This window comes from Macrobrachium rosenbergii, chromosome 48 (genome assembly GCF_040412425.1).
Source record: "Macrobrachium rosenbergii isolate ZJJX-2024 chromosome 48, ASM4041242v1, whole genome shotgun sequence".
NCBI classification, from domain to species: domain Eukaryota; kingdom Metazoa; phylum Arthropoda; class Malacostraca; order Decapoda; family Palaemonidae; genus Macrobrachium; species Macrobrachium rosenbergii.
Window position 1 is genome coordinate 52,662,889 of NC_089788.1, and position 17,508 is coordinate 52,680,396.

At 36.1% G+C, this 17,508-nt stretch overlaps 1 protein-coding gene and 1 pseudogene across 1 annotated transcript; both read right to left on the reverse strand.

The window, feature by feature from the left end:
- Positions 1–253: 253 nt before the first annotated feature.
- Positions 254–5,749, reverse strand: LOC136831718 (digestive cysteine proteinase 3-like; annotated as a pseudogene).
- Positions 5,750–7,945: 2,196 nt separating this feature from the next.
- LOC136831383 (digestive cysteine proteinase 3-like) lies at positions 7,946–13,437 on the reverse strand. Its single transcript, XM_067091749.1, has 6 exons — positions 12,830–13,437; positions 11,575–11,727; positions 11,256–11,435; positions 10,431–10,616; positions 9,855–10,020; positions 7,946–8,238 (listed from the first exon to the last, which is right to left on the reverse strand). The coding sequence occupies exons 1-6, from the start codon at positions 12,953–12,955 to the stop codon at positions 8,033–8,035; spliced, it is 1,017 nt and encodes a 338-aa protein (XP_066947850.1). The 5' UTR covers positions 12,956–13,437; the 3' UTR covers positions 7,946–8,032.
- Between the last annotated feature and the right edge of the window lie 4,071 nt (positions 13,438–17,508).

Genomic DNA, 17,508 nt, shown 5'->3' on the forward strand with positions numbered 1-17,508 from the left:
CTGAGATGATCTAGCCAAGACAAAACTCATGACAATCTTGCGGCACCCCTAGGCACTGTGTGTGGCACCCCAAGGTGCCACGGCACCCAGTTTGAGAATCACTGACCTAGTGATATGCCACCTTTAACGACTGCAAGTGATTCAAATGAAAACTATGCAAGAACTAAACTATGAGCTTTCAAATTTTGGAATCCCAGACGTGTCACTACACATTGCCTGGCCCTCGGGGCATCCATGAAAAGAATAAACTGAATATAACTGTATTATATATTTGCACTTTGAGGAGGAGGGTAAAGCATATCATCACTTCGAGAAGCGAGAGAGAGGAAATAAACGTCTAGACAGTAGCGTATCCAGAATCGCTGGCGACACCGCAGTGGTTGCCCCCGTTCCTGGTGAGCTTCATGTACCCGTCAATGCCCCATCCGGTGCCCCAGGAGTTCTTGATGATCCAGTAATCGCTGCCGGACTCGGTTTCCGTAACCGACTGCCAACACAGCGTGGTTGATCATGTCGGGGTCACAGTTGGGTTCGTAGTAGACACCTGAAAGGAAGTTAAGTGTTTGTCTGTTGATAAAATCACTTTTTGTTGGGAGATGATGAATATGGACTGAGAAATTATGCCACTGAAAACATAAGCATCTCGGGATCGAAGTAAAAATGAGTTTACATCTTCGCATAATATTACAGCACATTTTGGAGTATATGAAAACACCATGCACATTTACCTTGGAGTTTCTTGGCTGGTACTGTTTTTTTTTTATATAAGAATGAAATGTTACAGATTCAGCCGTATGCTTAATCCTCTCTCCATATCCTCTTTCTTTCTCTCATGGGCCTCAGATTTTGTGGATATTGCTTCACAAGTTAATGGCCTTTTAGGTGTTTTACTTTTGAATATTAACGAATTTTGAATGATAAAGAAATTAAAACCAATATAAACTTCTTACTACGGTTTCAGCGCGTATTTTTGTATTGATTCTCAAATTAGATATATAAACTGCATTTTTGGTAAACTACGTTTTAGAAAAAATTCTTTAAAACAGTGAAGAGATATTGGCTGAGGCTGAATTTTGTAACATTTTTAATTAAAAACACTTTCTACCACTTGTCGTGCCATTTCATACCGAGTGACAGAAAAGACAGAAAAGAAATTCCGAGCGCTCACACACTGACGTCAGGAGCTCGACGGGAGAAACTCACCTGAACGGTAGAACTGGAAGGAAAAGTGTCCGGCGTCAACGGCGACGCTGACGGGACCGTGGTCGTGGACGGCTGCGGCCTGAGACACCTCGTCACCGAAGGGAATGGTTTCGTACCCCGTGACCGTGGCAACGGTGGTGGAAGGATCGAAGCGACAGCGCCTTTGCTGATGGGCATCAAATATTGTATGTTGTAATGAGGCGCGTACACTGCATACATTATATTTACATCTATAAACAACTATTATTCAGAAAAAAAGTATAACTCAGTTTAACCAGACCACTGAGCTGATTAACAGCTCTGCTAGAGAGGGCTGGCCCGATGGATTAGACTTATTTTACGTGGCTAAGAACCAATTGGTTACCTAGCAACGGGACCTACAGCTTATTGTGGAATCCGAATCACATTATAGCGAGAAATGAATTTCTGTCACCAGAAATAAATTTCTCTAATTATTCATTGGCCGCCAGGAGACTCGAACTCGGGCCTAGCAGGGTGCTAGTCGAGAACTCTGCCGACTCGTCCAACGAGGAACTACTATTATTTAGAGAGAGAGAGAGAGAGAGAGAGAGAGAGAGAGAGAGAGAGAGAGAGAAAATGTCTTCGTGCTTACAAAGGCCTCGTATGGGTATGTATCTTCGGTAGTGATCCCGCCGGCGTCCTTGATGTAATCGACGGCCCATTGCATGACACCCCCGTTGCATCCGGCGTTCTCTGTGGAGCAGTCGACAAGCTGCTGTTCCGACAAACTGAGCAATTCACCGGTTTTGATGAAATGGGCTCCCTCCACTGTTCCCGTCTGGCGGATGGATGAGGAAAAAGAGAGAGATTCATTAACTTTATTTATGCCTTCTTTCTTCGTAACGCCGTCATTATCGTACAGTTCTTGCGATCCAAATGATTGCTTGAGGAAAGAAAATAACATTCCGGGATCAGTTTTATGTTAAGATATGTCTCAAATAATTTTTTTTCTTTATAGAAATGATAAATTTAAGGTAGATAATATCTGTGTCATATTCTGAAGCGTCACTGTTTATACTTCAGTAATCATCTATAAGAGGACAAATGGGTCTCATCGCACAATTACTGGAAGTAGCTTTACTGGTTGTATATTACAGGTTTGTAAGTGGATCGTTTACCACGCTGTGGGTCAAACGTCTTATTCACTTTCCATTAATATACTCCTTCTAACGTTTGTTATTATAATTTTGATTATTATACACTATTAGGAAACTACTAATCTACTTTTGTATGAACATATCATTTCAACATTTTTCTTGAAATGTGATGTAGAAGTTTCTCTATGAATGAGAGTGATTTTTCGATATAATAATCAAAAGGACCGAGGATTTAATTTTGTTTTTACCCATCATCTTTGTCATTCTTATGAAAGACGCACACAATATATGTAAAGTATATACATAAGTATATATACATACACATATGTATATATATAGATAATATACAAACATACATACATACATACATACATATAAATTATATGTATATATATATCTATCTATCTATATATATATATATATATATATATATATATATATATATATATATATATATATATATATATATATATATATATATATATATATATATATATATAGGAAATTTTTAATGCTACTCACAGTGGAGAAAGACCAGCAGGATCCACAAGCTCCCTGATCCTTGACCTCAGTGACAGCGCCAAGCTCTCTCCAGTCAATGTCGGCAGCTCTGTCCTTCTCAGGAAACTGGCGAATATTTTGCCCTTTTGCTCCCCTGTTTCTTCAGTCCGGTCATCTGGGCTACAGATTCCTCTGTGGTCTATTGCAAAAGGAAAAAAAATATGTTAAGTGAATATTAATTTCCTCTTCTTGGTCATGAGTAGAATGTTATTGTTCATTATAAAAAGTTCAGAGGTATGGAGGACATGTCCCAATTATCTTCCTTGAAGGCCCTCTTACCATATCACCGAACTTGTTCATGGCAAGATTGAAAGTGACTTCGCCCTTTTGGAAGCGTTCATTGTGTGCCTCGATGTTCTTGAGGTGGTTCTCAAAAATGGTCTTCCTGTAGAGTTCCTCCTTGGCGTTGGAGTAGGCCTTTCCATGGGTCAACTGTCGGGAGGAAATATGTTTTCGTTCAATAAAAAGGCCAGTGTCCTGAGATACTGAAGTTCTTTTATGTATACAACGAACCTTTTGAATATTTTACATCTAAAATACCTATGTGTGTAAAAATGTATAATAGTTGTAGACGTGAGAGTGAGTCCTTGACCAGGATGAGTAGGGTATGACTGGATGACGGAACCGATCTGAAGGAATGGCTGAGAGGAATAATTATTCCTTTGCATAAAGATAAAGGTGGTCATTGTGACTAAGAATAAATGCTGTAACATTACTTATTAATAACGCTGAAGTTTACTCTAAAGACCGAGAGGCATACAATTTTCCAGATCAGTTTTTAAAGGACCTATGGGCTCTTATTTGAACAATAGAATGTCTAATGAAGGACATACGCAGAATAGCAAATTCACAGACAAATTAAGTGTTTGAAAAAGCTGAAGAGTGTCTAAGGAAGAATTGTTGAGTCAATTCTCCTTTAAGGAAGTGACGTATGAATGTGCTATGCAAATGAAAAAGATCGAAGCTATTGATATGAACTTAATGTACTTAGTACCCAAGGGAAGGTGTATGGTAGGGTTTTACGGACTGCCTTAGAAAAAGAGCCCGTGCAGGCGCAATGCTGGCTTAATCTAAGATGATGACAACGGTAGGATTATGACTGAGAAAGCTAGACAAAACGCTGACGAAGAACAGCGTGAGTTCAAACAAGGAAGCGGATGTATGGATCGCCTGTTGATTATGAGACAAATACTGAAAGTAAAGGGAAAAACTACACGAGGCATGCAAGGACGCAAAGAGCAATTACTGTATGCAGTATGAGAGAGATTCAGTGTGGAGGGTATTAGTGATGTATAGTGTGCACAGTTATTTGTTGAAATTAAAAGTTTCTGCTTTAGAATTGAAGTATGTGTTGCAATTTATAAATAGGAAAGTGACTGATTTGGTCTAAGATTTGATCTGAGACAAGATTTTAAGTTTCCACGGATATTTAATGTATTCACGGATCCGACAATTTAGAGACAGGATGTTAGATGTAAATAAAAAGTTCTAGGAGAAGAGACAAAGTCGTCAAAGGAGTGTGGAATGGCTGATGTTTGCTGATGATACAGGGTTGATTGGTGATAGTGAAGAGCAAAATCAGGTGCTAGTGAAAGGCGCAGGAGGAGTAAATTAGCGTTACTGTGAGCAAGAATACGTGGACAAGGGAAAATGTGAACCGGAAGGATGGAACATTGATTGTTTTATATATGGAGGAAGTATCTGATTCATATAGGTATTTGGGAGTAAATAAAATGGATGATGTTATGATGAGAGAAGTGATGAGTCACAGAGCTGTCACAAAAACGAAGGTAGTAGAATGAATGCAAGAGAATTGGAAGAGCACAGGAGTGTCTATGGAAGCTAAATATGGAATGTATGAAGGAACTGTTCAGCCAACATTCCTTTATGAAAGTGAAATGGAGATGATGGATGAGAATTAACATAAAAACATGACTACAGACGTTGAACTGAATTACTTTTGCATCGTATGTGGTGTCAAACGGACTGAAAGCGTAAGAGACGTGGAAATACATAGGAGCAGCAATAAATAAGTCTAGCATAGGAAAAATAGATGGATCGAAGTATTTTGAGGTAATTTATTCATGTGGTAATAATGAAGGAAGATTAAATGGTGAAAACAGTGTACGATTTAGAAGTGATGGAGGGAAGAAGAATAAAAGAAATAAACATTGTTGAATGAATGGCATGGAAGGCCGTAGGTATTAGGAAGACAGAATGTGTGCAACATAAAGGCGAAAGGCACAGTATGTGGAGAGGGATTTGAAACGTTGCTGATGATCTTCTGTGTAGTATATGAGGCAGCTAATTTTGTGGAAGTTTTCTGTACAGGGGTTTTATCCACGATTCAGCAGTTGCAGTATTAATGTTTCTCTGGGGCCGTGCGCTCGTAAGAGGAACTGTGACGTAGTATATGTCCTTTTTTTGTTGGCGGTTTAAGCATTTATAATTTCCTATATTTATTTTGAGCAAATATACTTACCTTGAAGTCTTTCCATTGCTGACTGGCAGAAGCCAGGGCCAAACCACAGAGGAAAAGGACGAACTTCATCTAGAAATGCAGAAAGGACACAAAGTAAAACACCAGAATTCTGATTTGTTCTTGCAAGAAACCTAAGATAAAATAAAATTTTAGAATGAATAAAAGGACGGTGAGTCTTGCTTGTAATTTTTTTGTATTTAAAACGAAAAGATGTGAAGCTTTACACCAAACAAATTCAGACTTAAATGTCCAGTTTCATAATTCAATTTCTTTTTATTCTGCGAATAATGATAGTTGCAATATCTATAACCCAAACTATTTATCTTACACTTAAGCATCCCGCATATTAACAGAATATGAGACAGGAGGAGCTGTTTCTGAAAACTCACCTTCCCGTAATGGTGAGGGACTTGCAGTCTCTGTTCATATTTATACAGGAGAGACCGTGAGAAAATCACAGCAGGAGAGCAGCTGACCCCGCGCCATAGTTCGTGAACTTCCAGAGACCCATAGAAATGACGTCGACGGTTGAGAGCATCTGTTTTCTCGGCTTAGTTTCTCATTAAGTTTCATAATTCATAGGTTTTACAGTGCACGTTTTTGACGAAAACATACCATGGTTAAATATTACAGATCCCTTTTGATTATTTTTTGGTTAGATTACTGTCTATGGCTTCTGTTTCTTGACCTAAGGTGTCAATGATGGCAGAAATATAGCAAACATCCAAATTTGCTAAATCGATTCATTTCTGTAAATACTAAACGACTGTTTCACAATTTCACAAGCTTATTAACGGGGCACTAATTTAAAGTTGAAGAAAGTACAGCTTGATATAATTTAAGTAGAAGGACAGGTGAAAAATAATAATAAAAAAGGTAATGATTCTGAGTGGCTGACAGGACAGTCGTAATAGTTCCATCCCATCCACCCTCTTTCTCTCTCTCTCTCTCTCTCTTACAGACACATGCAACTGGAAATATGTGGTTCGTAGTGGAAAAGGACTGTTACATGGCAGAAGTTTATAGTATACAACACGCTAGGATGAAATCACAGTACTGGTGAACATACAGATGGTCAGCAACTGGAAGAGGGTGAGTAGGCCATTGATAGATTTTTTATTTGAGAATTGGTCTTAGACCTGTGCTAATTCGTAATGAAGAACTGACAGGCCTATCGTTTTGTTGTCATTTGGACCAGACCTACTAGTCATTGAGATTTTCACATTTTATAAAATCCTTTTGAAATAAATGGATAAAATTTGTACACGTTGAGGATGATTGTTCATATCATTATAAAAAAATCTTTTTAAAACTACTCTATTACAGTAGGTTCCCGCAAATTAGAATATATCCACTATTTAGTGCCTGTCCACTCAGAATCATTACCTTTATGATTGTTTTCACTAACACGAAGAAAAATTTGCACTGTTCTTCAACGAAAATATTCTGCATTTATAAGATGTGTTGTCTGGAGATTTCTCATTAGTGATTTTTGCATCATATTCTTTTCCTTAGGTGTCACTTTAGCTCTAAAAGTTTTCTTAGATGGGGACTATTTTTAAATTTATTACTATATGGCAATGTTATTTCTTTTGTGACGTATATTTCCCTGTTGTTATTAAATAAAAGAAATTTTTCTGTTCTTAACGTATATTTACCAGTATATGTTAATTTTATTTAAATACATTAAAGTAAATTTCTCTGGTGTTATTAAATAAAACAATTTTTCCGTTCTTAATGCATTGTCTTATATTCCTAAATACATTAGTTTATAATATGTTCATTTCATTTTTTCATTCATGCATTCCTAGAATACGTTATTTTTATCTAAATCATTATTTTATCGTCAGTATATCTATGTTACATACGCGTTATCCCCTCTGAAACACGGATGTGAATACTGATGTCTTTACTGTATTGCTGTGCCAAAATAAAAATGCCTTTGTGAAGAAATATCGGTAAACTTTCTGTCTTTATTAAAATTAAACTCATTATTACTGCAACGTTGATAGCAATGGCAGGCTACAAAAGAAAGTGTTCGTTCTCTCTTTCTAGATTAAATTGTCATCAATACTACATCATCAATATATCTAAACCATGCGTGGGATAATATTCATAATACTCCACTGATTGATTACTTAACACTGGTGGTAAGGGATTCCCCATGGCCATTATCTCAACAATTTGGTTGGGTCATGGGGAATTCTCAGTATTAGGCAATCTAAACGCGCGGCATATTTGAGAGCAGGGTATCGTGAGATGTGTTCGACCACTTGACGTATAATGCTTCTTCTGTATACATTCTGCTCTTCTGTACACAGTCGTAAGTCTTCCTAGTACTAAGAACAAGAATAGCGCGTCCTTAAAACTGAATATAAAAATATGCTCAAGGTATAATGCTAAACAGCTATGATCAACAGTAACTATAAAGACGAAGGTGATCCAGAGGAGAATCACATTTCCTTTAGTTTTCCTTTGAGTTGGATGACAACCCCATTTTTAATTTGTAGAATTCCAGACAGGTTACTACAAACTTCCTGATTCTTGACACAGCTTTAAGGAGATTAACGAAAACAGCAAGTTTAATAATCAGCGTTCTTTATTTTTAAGTTGTAAGGGGAGGGTAAAGCTCATCATCACTTCGAGAAGCGAGACAGTAAATAAACGTCTAGACAGTAGCGTATCCAGAATCGCTGGCGACACCGCAGTGGTTGCCCCCGTTCCTGGTGAGCTTCATGTACCCGTCAATGCCCCATCCGGTGCCCCAGGAGTTCTTGATGATCCAGTAATCGCTGCCGGACTCGGTTCCGTAACCGACTGCCAACACAGCGTGGTTGATCATGTCGGGGTCACAGTTGGGTTCGTAGTAGACACCTGAAGGGAAGTTAAGTGTTTGTCTGTTGATAAAATCCCTTTTTGTTGGAGAGATGATGAATATGGACTGAGAAATTATGCCACTGAAAACATAAGCATCTCGGGATCGAAGTAAAAATGAGTTTACATCTTCGCATAATATTACAGCACATTTTGGAGTATATGAAAACACCATGCACATTTACCTTGGAGTTTCTTGGCTGGTACTGTTTTTTTTTTATATAAGAATGAAATGTTACAGATTCAGCCGTATGCTTAATCCTTTCTCCATATCCTCTTTCTTTCTCTCATGGGCCTCAGATTTTGTGGATATTGCTTCACAAGTTAATGGCCTTTTAGGTGTTTTTCTTTTGAAAATTAGTGAATTTTGAATAATAACGAAAATAACACCAAGTATGAACTTTTTCCTACTGTTTCAGCACGTATTTTTGTATCGACTCTCAAAATAAATATATAAACTGCATTTTTGGTAAACTACGTTTTAGAAAAAATCTTTAAAGCAGAGAAGAGATATTGGCTGAGGCTGAAGGAGAGGGAGGAACTCGACATAAATCAAAGACCTCTTGCTTTTGGAATAACGACGACTCTGGGTTGAAAACAAAAGCTTTCAGAAACACCTTAACATTGTCATGCACATGAAGCAATGTCATTTCTTGGGTGTGCTTTCAGTGCTTGTATCCTTTGTGTACATTGCACTTCGTTTATTGTTTTCATCTCTCACACTCCCTTCTTTCCTATTTGCTTTTCATGCTTATTTTAAGAATGTTCGCTAATTTTAATAATAATAATAATAATAATAATAATAATAATAATAATAATAATAATCATAATAATAATAATAATAATAATAAACTTCATCAAAATGCCATTCTTTTCAATGAAGTTTGTTTGAAGAGAGTCTTTTTCGAAGTAATTTTAATTAATAAATAATATTAAAACTCCACGCAAAACAATATCTACGGTTTCGACCATGTTTTGGTATAAAGACAAATGTAAGTGTCCATGAATTCGGATTTAGATAAAGGCTCAGGACCATCTTCCGTTAAAAAAAAAATGGATAATATTGTTGCTTCTTTTCCATTCCTCTTTCCAACCTTTCATTGCGCTCACTCATAAACTAAATACGTAATGAATATGTTAATCGATAATTATAAGTATACAAAGTGTGCAGATGACTACTTTGTTTATTATGAAATAGGCACAAAATTTGCTAATGACACTCTGTTTACCCTGCAGGTAACGAGGAATGGAAAAAGAAAATGAATTGTTGATATATATATATATATATATATATATATATATATATATATATATATATATATATACATATATATATATATATATATATATATATATATATATATATATATAGGTATTTATATACATAGATACATGCTTTATATGATAAGACATATATATGAAGAATTCGATATATTAGAGGGCATTTTGGCTATTGCAATTACATATGTATATATATATGATATATATTCTATATATATATATATATATATATATATATATATATATATATATATATATATATATATATATATATATATATATATGCAAACACACATATCATATATATAAACACACACACACCAGAGTCAAGTTACCTGAGCTATAAAACTGGAAGGAAAAGTTTCCGGCGTCAACGGCGACGCTGACGGGACCTTGGTCGTGGACGGCCGCTGCCTGAGACACCTCGTCAGCGAAAGGAATGGATATGTATCCCGTGACAGTGGCAGCGACGGTGGAAGGATCGAAGCGACAGTGCCTTTGCTGATGGGCATCAAATATTGGATATTATTAAGGACGCAGGTGCACTACATGCATTATGTTCACGTATGAAAACCACCATTGCTATTGTAAGTTGAAAATGAAGAACTTATTTCCTACGGTGTATATTACAAAAACATTTTCAGTGCTGATGACTAGGTATTGTGTATGGTTACAGATTTTTAAAAAAATATCATTAAATATAAGATAAATATTGTATGATGAACATTTGTAAAATAAAAAATTAAATAAATTAGGCTTAAAATGATGTACTGAAGACAATTTGAGGTACATTGTCACAGGAAATTTCATGTCATACTTTCATTGGAGACTATGTATATTGTACATTCAAAATAAAAAAAAAACTGCTCGCTCAAATGCAGGGAAATGTGAAAAAACCTTTTCGTACTAACAACGGCCTCGTAGGGGTAGTTGGCTTCAGAGGTGATCCCACCGGCGGCCTTGATGTAGTCGACGGCCAGGTCCATGAGACCTCCGTCGCACCCGGCGTTCTCTGTGGAGCAGTCGACCAGCTGCTGTTCGGACAAGCTGACCAGGTCACCGGTTTTGATGAAATGGGCTCCCTCCACTGTTCCCGTCTGGCGGATGCAAGAATAAAAAAGATTTTTGCTAACATTATGTCACCTATCTTCTTCAGAACGTCCCCAGAGATCTTACAATTCACATTTTCAAAATGAATTTCATCTCGTAAATAATTGATGTATTGTAGCTCAATTGAATGTGTTGATTCTCAAACCAGCTCGTTCAATAGACTTACATTACAGCTCATAGAGGTAAATAACGCAAAGGTGCAGTATATTTCTGCAGGTAAGTGGTCTTCTTTTCTTTGGTAACGAATATTTAATTTGCTTTTCAATATTACATACGTTCTTCCTTGAAGTATGTGTGGACCATAAGGAAACTATTAAATTTACAGTTTGTTTAAAGGTAATTTACCGATATTTCCATTGAAACGAAATGATCAGCATGCACAATGGAGGTAGAAATTTTTGTCTGCATGGGCTTAATGTTTTATGTCAGTCAACGCTACCAAAAGATAAAAGTAAATGTACTTGTTCTTGTTATCCCTTGTGTAAGACACGCACACACACACACACACACACACACACACACACACATATATATATATATATATATATATATTATATATATATATACATACATATATCTAAATATAATTTGTGTGCGTGTGTATGAAATTTCAGAATCCAACTCACAGTGGAGAAGGACCAGCAGGATCCACACTGTTCCTGGTCCTTTATCTCAGTGACAGCGCCAAGCTCTCTCCAGTCAATGTCGGCAGCTCTTTCCTTCTCAGGGAAACTGGCGAATATTTTGCCCTCGTTGCTCTCCTGTTTCCTTAGTCCGGTCATCTGGGCTACGAATTCCTCTGTGGTCTATTGCAAAAGGAAAAAAACATGTTAAGTGAATATTAATTACCTCTTCTTGGTCATGAATAGAATGTTATTGTTCATTATAAAAGGTTCAGAGGTATGGAAGACATGTCCCAATTATCTTCCTTGAAGGTCCTCTTACCAAATCACCGAACTTGTTCATGGCAAGATTGAAAGTGACTTCGCCCTTTTGGAAGCGTGCATTGTGTGCCTCGATGTTCTTGAGGTGGTTCTCAAAAACGGTCTTCCTGTAGAGTTCCTCCTTGGCGTTGGAGTAGGCTTTTCCATGGGTCAACTGTCGGGAGCAAATTTTTTTTTAATGACTGAATTATAACACATTCAAAGAATTAATGGTTTTTTGCGTAAATAAGTGTCTAATGAAATATCTGGTTTATTTTTCTTGACCATAGCAGGCATGTAAGAAAGTGAAAAAGTTGTAGAAGACGTATAGAGACATAGAAAAATGTTGAGGTTAGTGAGAGCAATCGAAAGTGGATGGCTGAGTGACTGATCTGTTATAAAATCTGGTCTGAATCGCAGCTGTGCTGTGTCACCGCTGCTATTTAACATCTATATTGGTAGACTGATAAGAGAGGTTAAAGAGAGGACATAAGACCTGGGTACCACGGTGTGAGATACGTAAATGGGATATCAATGACATGTGGGATGACTGATATTTGCAAAACAGTCTGAAGCTGTTTTCGAGGAAGGGAAAGTTGGAAGAAAGCGAATGTGAGCAAGGATAAAGTTCAGTAGACAAAAGGAAATTGGGAAGTTGGAGCAAAGAATGTTAATACTGATGGTGGGCGAATGGTAATTGGGAGTGTGATGGAAGGATTACAGAGTGGGTGAAGCAAATAAATGTAATGGGATGTCCTAGAGATTGAGAGGAGCCTTGGGGTGTCTAAACGAGCCAATTTTTTTTAAGGAAGTGGAGTCTGGAGATTAAATGCGAACAAACAGAAAAGTAATGGGTGTTCAGACGAACTGCTTTCACAGTTTAGTATATTAGACGTAAGAAGAATTGAAGGGATAGAGGTGTGGAAGCACAAAAGTGAAAAAAGGTCAACATAAGTGAAAAAAGGACAAGAATATCTTTTAGACATTTTAACCATGTAGAAAGAAAGGAGGAAGACGGAGCAGTGGAAAGAATGCATAATTCAAAAGGCTGGAAGTAAGAAAGAGGGGAGGACCTAGAAAGTGCAAAATAAATAGGGTGGAAGATATATTGGAGAGCAGGTGCCCTGGCATTCAGAAAGTGAGGGAACATTCACTGCTGATCTTGTGTTTGCGTGCGTGAGTGTGCGTCAGAATTTCTTCATTTTTTTTGTCTTGGTTTTTTGTGGTTTAAGAATACGCGATTATCTCTATATATTATTTTGAGTAAAAATATTCACCTTGAAGCCTTCCCATTGTGGGCTGGCAGCAGCCAGGGCAAAGCCGCAGAGGAAAAGGACGAACTTCATCTGGAAATATGAAAAGGAAACTCGAGTAGAACACCAGAATTCTGCTGGGTCTTTCATGCAGTCTCGGTGAAATAGCCAAGACTGTGAATAAAATGATGATGAATTTTCCTCGTGAAATTTCAGGTATTCAAAAAGAATCTGCAAACATTTTCCCAACAAACTTGGACAATAAAGGGGTCTTCCCTAGATGTTATCTAGGACTAATATTTCTTGGGGGTTATTATCTTTATGATATTTACAGTCTTTTGTTTATTTTTTTACGGTAATCCCCAACAAATCTTTTACTAAACACGCAGCAAAGGTGGATACATACCGGGTTAAAACCCTTAGTGATCACTATCTAGGAAAGGTCTCAATGAAGCGATATGTCTCTGAACGACTCAAACGTTCATTAGTGAGCATCGAAACGTTTCTTTGAGAACTGGTGGTCATTTCCATTATCTAATACCCAGTCCAGTCTGGTGACATTTGACCATCGCCAAGGTTTAGAACCAGAAGCAGCAGAAACTGCTCTCAACGACTTACCTTGCCGTAGTGGTAGACCACAGAAGATTTCGGTCTCTATTTATGCGCGTATGATCGTGAGAAAAGTACCCAGTTTGTTCACAGATCGGGGTTGCAAGGTTCAACTTATTTGTTACTTTTTACCTTGTCATAACAATTTGTTTTTATTCTGCGGAAGACTAAAAATAAAGAAATCCACTGTTAAGTGATATTAGTAATTGAGAGCATCTGTTACGTCAGGGTTGTTTCTCATCAAGTTTCATAATCCGCTGTTTATCCTCGAAGTGCTTCGGGCGGTTTTTAAATTCACAAGTCCTGCCTGCCCTTTTCTTCAGAGTGCTTATGTGATATACATAAGGTTTGTGAAATATTAATAGAAAATACCTAGAGACTGTTCAATGGCTTGGTCACCCATCCACTCAGAATCATTGCTTTGGCTTCCCTAATTGTATACTATTTTCTACTCACAAGTTATAATCAACTATGAAACCTTTGTAAATTTTAGAAGTAGTACCCTAAGAATATGCTAGAAAAGTAGTAATCAACTTTATAGGACTGAGTGCAGATGTAGTAAAGCAACTGCAAAAGACTGATTGCAGTTGTGGTAAAACAACTGTATTGGACTAAGTGTAATAGGATGATTATAGCTTATCGCGTTCCTGTTTCATCTCTGGCACCTAAAATAGAGAAACTATATAAAATTATAGTATATTTATGTGTGTGTTTGTGTGTGCGTGTATGTGAATGCATATAATATTTAAATATGTATGTATATGTAAACACACACACACACACACACACACACACACACACACATATATATATATATATATATATATATATATACACACACACACACATATATATATATATATATATATATGTATGTATATATACTGTTATTTTATATGGTTTCTCTATTTCAGGTGCCAGAGATGAAACAGGAACGCGATAAGCTATAATCATCCTATTGCACTTAGTCCAATACAGTTGTTTTACTACAACTGCACTCAGTCTTTTGCAGTTGTTTTACTACATTTGCACTCAGTCCTATAAAGTTGATTACTACTTTTCTAGCATATTCTTAGGGTACTACTTCTAAAATTTACAAAGGTTTCATAGTTGATTACAACTTGTTAGTAGAAAATAATATATAAATAGGGAAACCAAAGCAATGATTCTGAGTGGATGGGTGACCAAGCCATGGAACAGTCTCTAGGTATGTTCTGTTTAACTCCTTCTCTCTCTCTCTCTCTCTCTCTCTCTCTCTCTCTCTCTCTCTCTCTCTCTCATGCTACTGAAAATGAGTGGATTGGTGTGGAAGACGACTGAGGGGGCAAATGATCTCATAAGTATCCCAGATGTCATAAGTCATTATTTCGTAACCGTTGTAAGCACTTTCATCCCTCTTGTTCCCTGGCAACATTCGGAAGGTCAGATAAATTCCCTTGGACATCATTCCTTCTGTTATCGTTGGCTGAGGTGCCGCCGACAATGTTTTATATCTACATAAAGAAGATGTAATATGTCATTGGAAGAGGTCTGTATTTCAAACATGTGCTTTTAGGTGAAAGTGAGTCTTTGCTATCAAATAATGATCAATTATCGATAATTTCCGTCCCAAGTAGATTTGTTTCATTTCATGACTTTGGCTGTATCCCTGTGAAGTGTTTGAGAAGAAATCCCTTTATTCTTATTCAGCTTTTAGACATCATTACACTGGTCAAGTTGAAGTATAGAGAAGTTACAAGTCAATGAGTTCAGTAGGCAACTGCGAGTCCACAAACCTAGCCACAGGATTTAGGGTAACAAATTAACGACACTATACTGTGTTTATTTTTGGTAAAGTTTCTGGTCGAAATGAAATGTAATGCGGTCTAGGTAAGAGTATACTCCGAATGTGTAATGTTCGATATTGATTTACAGCACTTGTAGGGTCAGGGGTCTCGATCTTTTGTTACACTGTTTTACCTAAGTACAATACTATACATCTTTCTTTTTAGTCAAGTAAGAGCGTTTATCTTCAAATTAACTTTGTAGGTAATTTTTGCTGTAAGTTACTATTTAAAATAGCAACTTACTGATTTGAGTTTGTAATTTTAAAATCTTTTTGCTATCCTCAACAGTGTCAATAGCGGCATTTCCAATTCCCGAGGTTCGTAAATTTGACCTGAGGGTAGATCTTTGTCCTTGGTTTTGTTTTCTCGTAATTTTCCTTTTGTTTCCTGACTGTTCCCGTTCATGAATTGTTTTGTTGCCTTGTGTTACTGAATACTGTAAAAACACAAATTGTTGTTTGCAATATCACTAAATCTCCATATTTTGTCTTTCTTGCATATTGTGACAAACAGAGATTATATGAGACTAAATGTGTTCAGATGCCAACGAGCAAGGTATTGTAACTGGCTCTCATTGCCTCTGGCACTTTTAATATTGGTAAAACATAAACCCTCTTTTTATTACTTTTCTTCATCTCCTTTCTTCCTTATTCTTCTCATTTACACACACACATAAGACAGGCCATATATATACTTATTTATGTAAATAAATGTATATATATATATATATATATATATATATATATATATATATATATATATATATATATATATGTATGTATATACATATATATATATACATGTATATATATATATATATATATATCTATATATATATATATATATATATATATATATATATATATATATATATATATATATATATATATAAACAGTATCTGTACGAGAAAAGGTAAGCAACAGGGTGCAAGAAAATGCCTTTCAGTAAAGGCAAAAGATCATGCACTTCATTGTTTCACTTTCCTCGTGGCCTTGTACTCTGTTCATAAACGTTATTTCTGTGATAGAAGATAATCATATATATACATACATACATATATATATATATATATATATATATATATACATATACATACACATGTCAATGCAGCACGAAGGAATGCGTGCTTGATGATATCACTAAGTCCACGTCGTAAGGTGAGTGAAAACCGGGACTTTGAAAAAGTACTTTCGTAGTTTATTCTACATTTTCAAGTTCACACTGAATACAATAGAAGTTGACAGAGATTTATATACAAAAACAGAAGGTGGGGGCTGGGTTACAGTTTGTTAATCGGGGCAGCATGTTCTTTAAACAAAAAAGACAGGGACAAAGGATTAAGGGATAATCCAGGGTGGAGATTAACATTCCCGGTGGAAGTACCATCAGTGAACACAGTCTCTAGCAGATTTCTTTTTCGATGGTCTTTGACCTTGTAGATAACCGTTGACTTATCCCAATTCATCGTATGGTCTGTCTTAAGCCAATGATCCACAATGCCACTATTTGATAAGCCTCTTCAAATGGCATATTTGTGTTGGGAGCTTCTTACTTTCAGTCCTTTTGATGTTTGACCAATATCAAGCTTATAACATTCTTTGCAAGGAATGGTTGGATTGTAAAATGGATTTTTTGCTTTATTTTTACAAAGTTTCTAAAAAATATGGAGGGTAACTTAATGAATCTCCTATTTTATCAATAATTTTAAACTCCTCTTCCAAAAATTCAGGACTACAAATTCTAAGAGCTCTAAGATGCATACTGGAAAAGGCTGACACCTTAATTTGTTTAGCATGGTTAGAGTAAAAATGAATATATGACAAATTATTCGTGGGTTTCCTAAATACTTTAAAACAAAAATTGGTGTTATTTCTAATAACTAAGGCATGCAGAAATGGTATACAATTATTTTCTTCATATTCTATTGTGAATTTTATGGATGGTACAAGATTATTAATTGTTTGCAAGAAATCATGAATATTTACATTTTCTTTTACAATACAAAACAATCTTCTACATATCTAACTTCAAAACACCTTAGAGAATAGATTTCTTGGAATAAGTCTAGACTCAAAAGAATTCCATGTAAATATTAGACAAAAGTGGCGAAAGAGGGTTCCTCATAGCCATAACAAATATTTGTTCATAAAAATTACCATTGAAAGTGAATTTACAATTTTTGTACAAAGGGATATCAAATTAATAATAACATCGGTAGGTAATTCTAGATTATACAACTCCAAATGTTGTGACAAATACTGAGGTAA

Excerpts from the sequence above, each read along its gene's own strand:
- LOC136831383 (XM_067091749.1), bottom strand. The coding sequence starts at position 12,955 with ATGAAAGACCCAGCAGAATTCTGGTGTTCTACTCGAGTTTCCTTTTCA. Across the intron at positions 11,436-11,574 it reads TGAACAAGTTCGGTGATTTG|ACCACAGAGGAATTCGTAGC; the intron begins GTAAGAGGACCT and ends CTTTTGCAATAG. Across the intron at positions 10,021-10,430 it reads ACTACCCCTACGAGGCCGTT|CAAAGGCACTGTCGCTTCGA; the intron begins GTTAGTACGAAA and ends GATGCCCATCAG.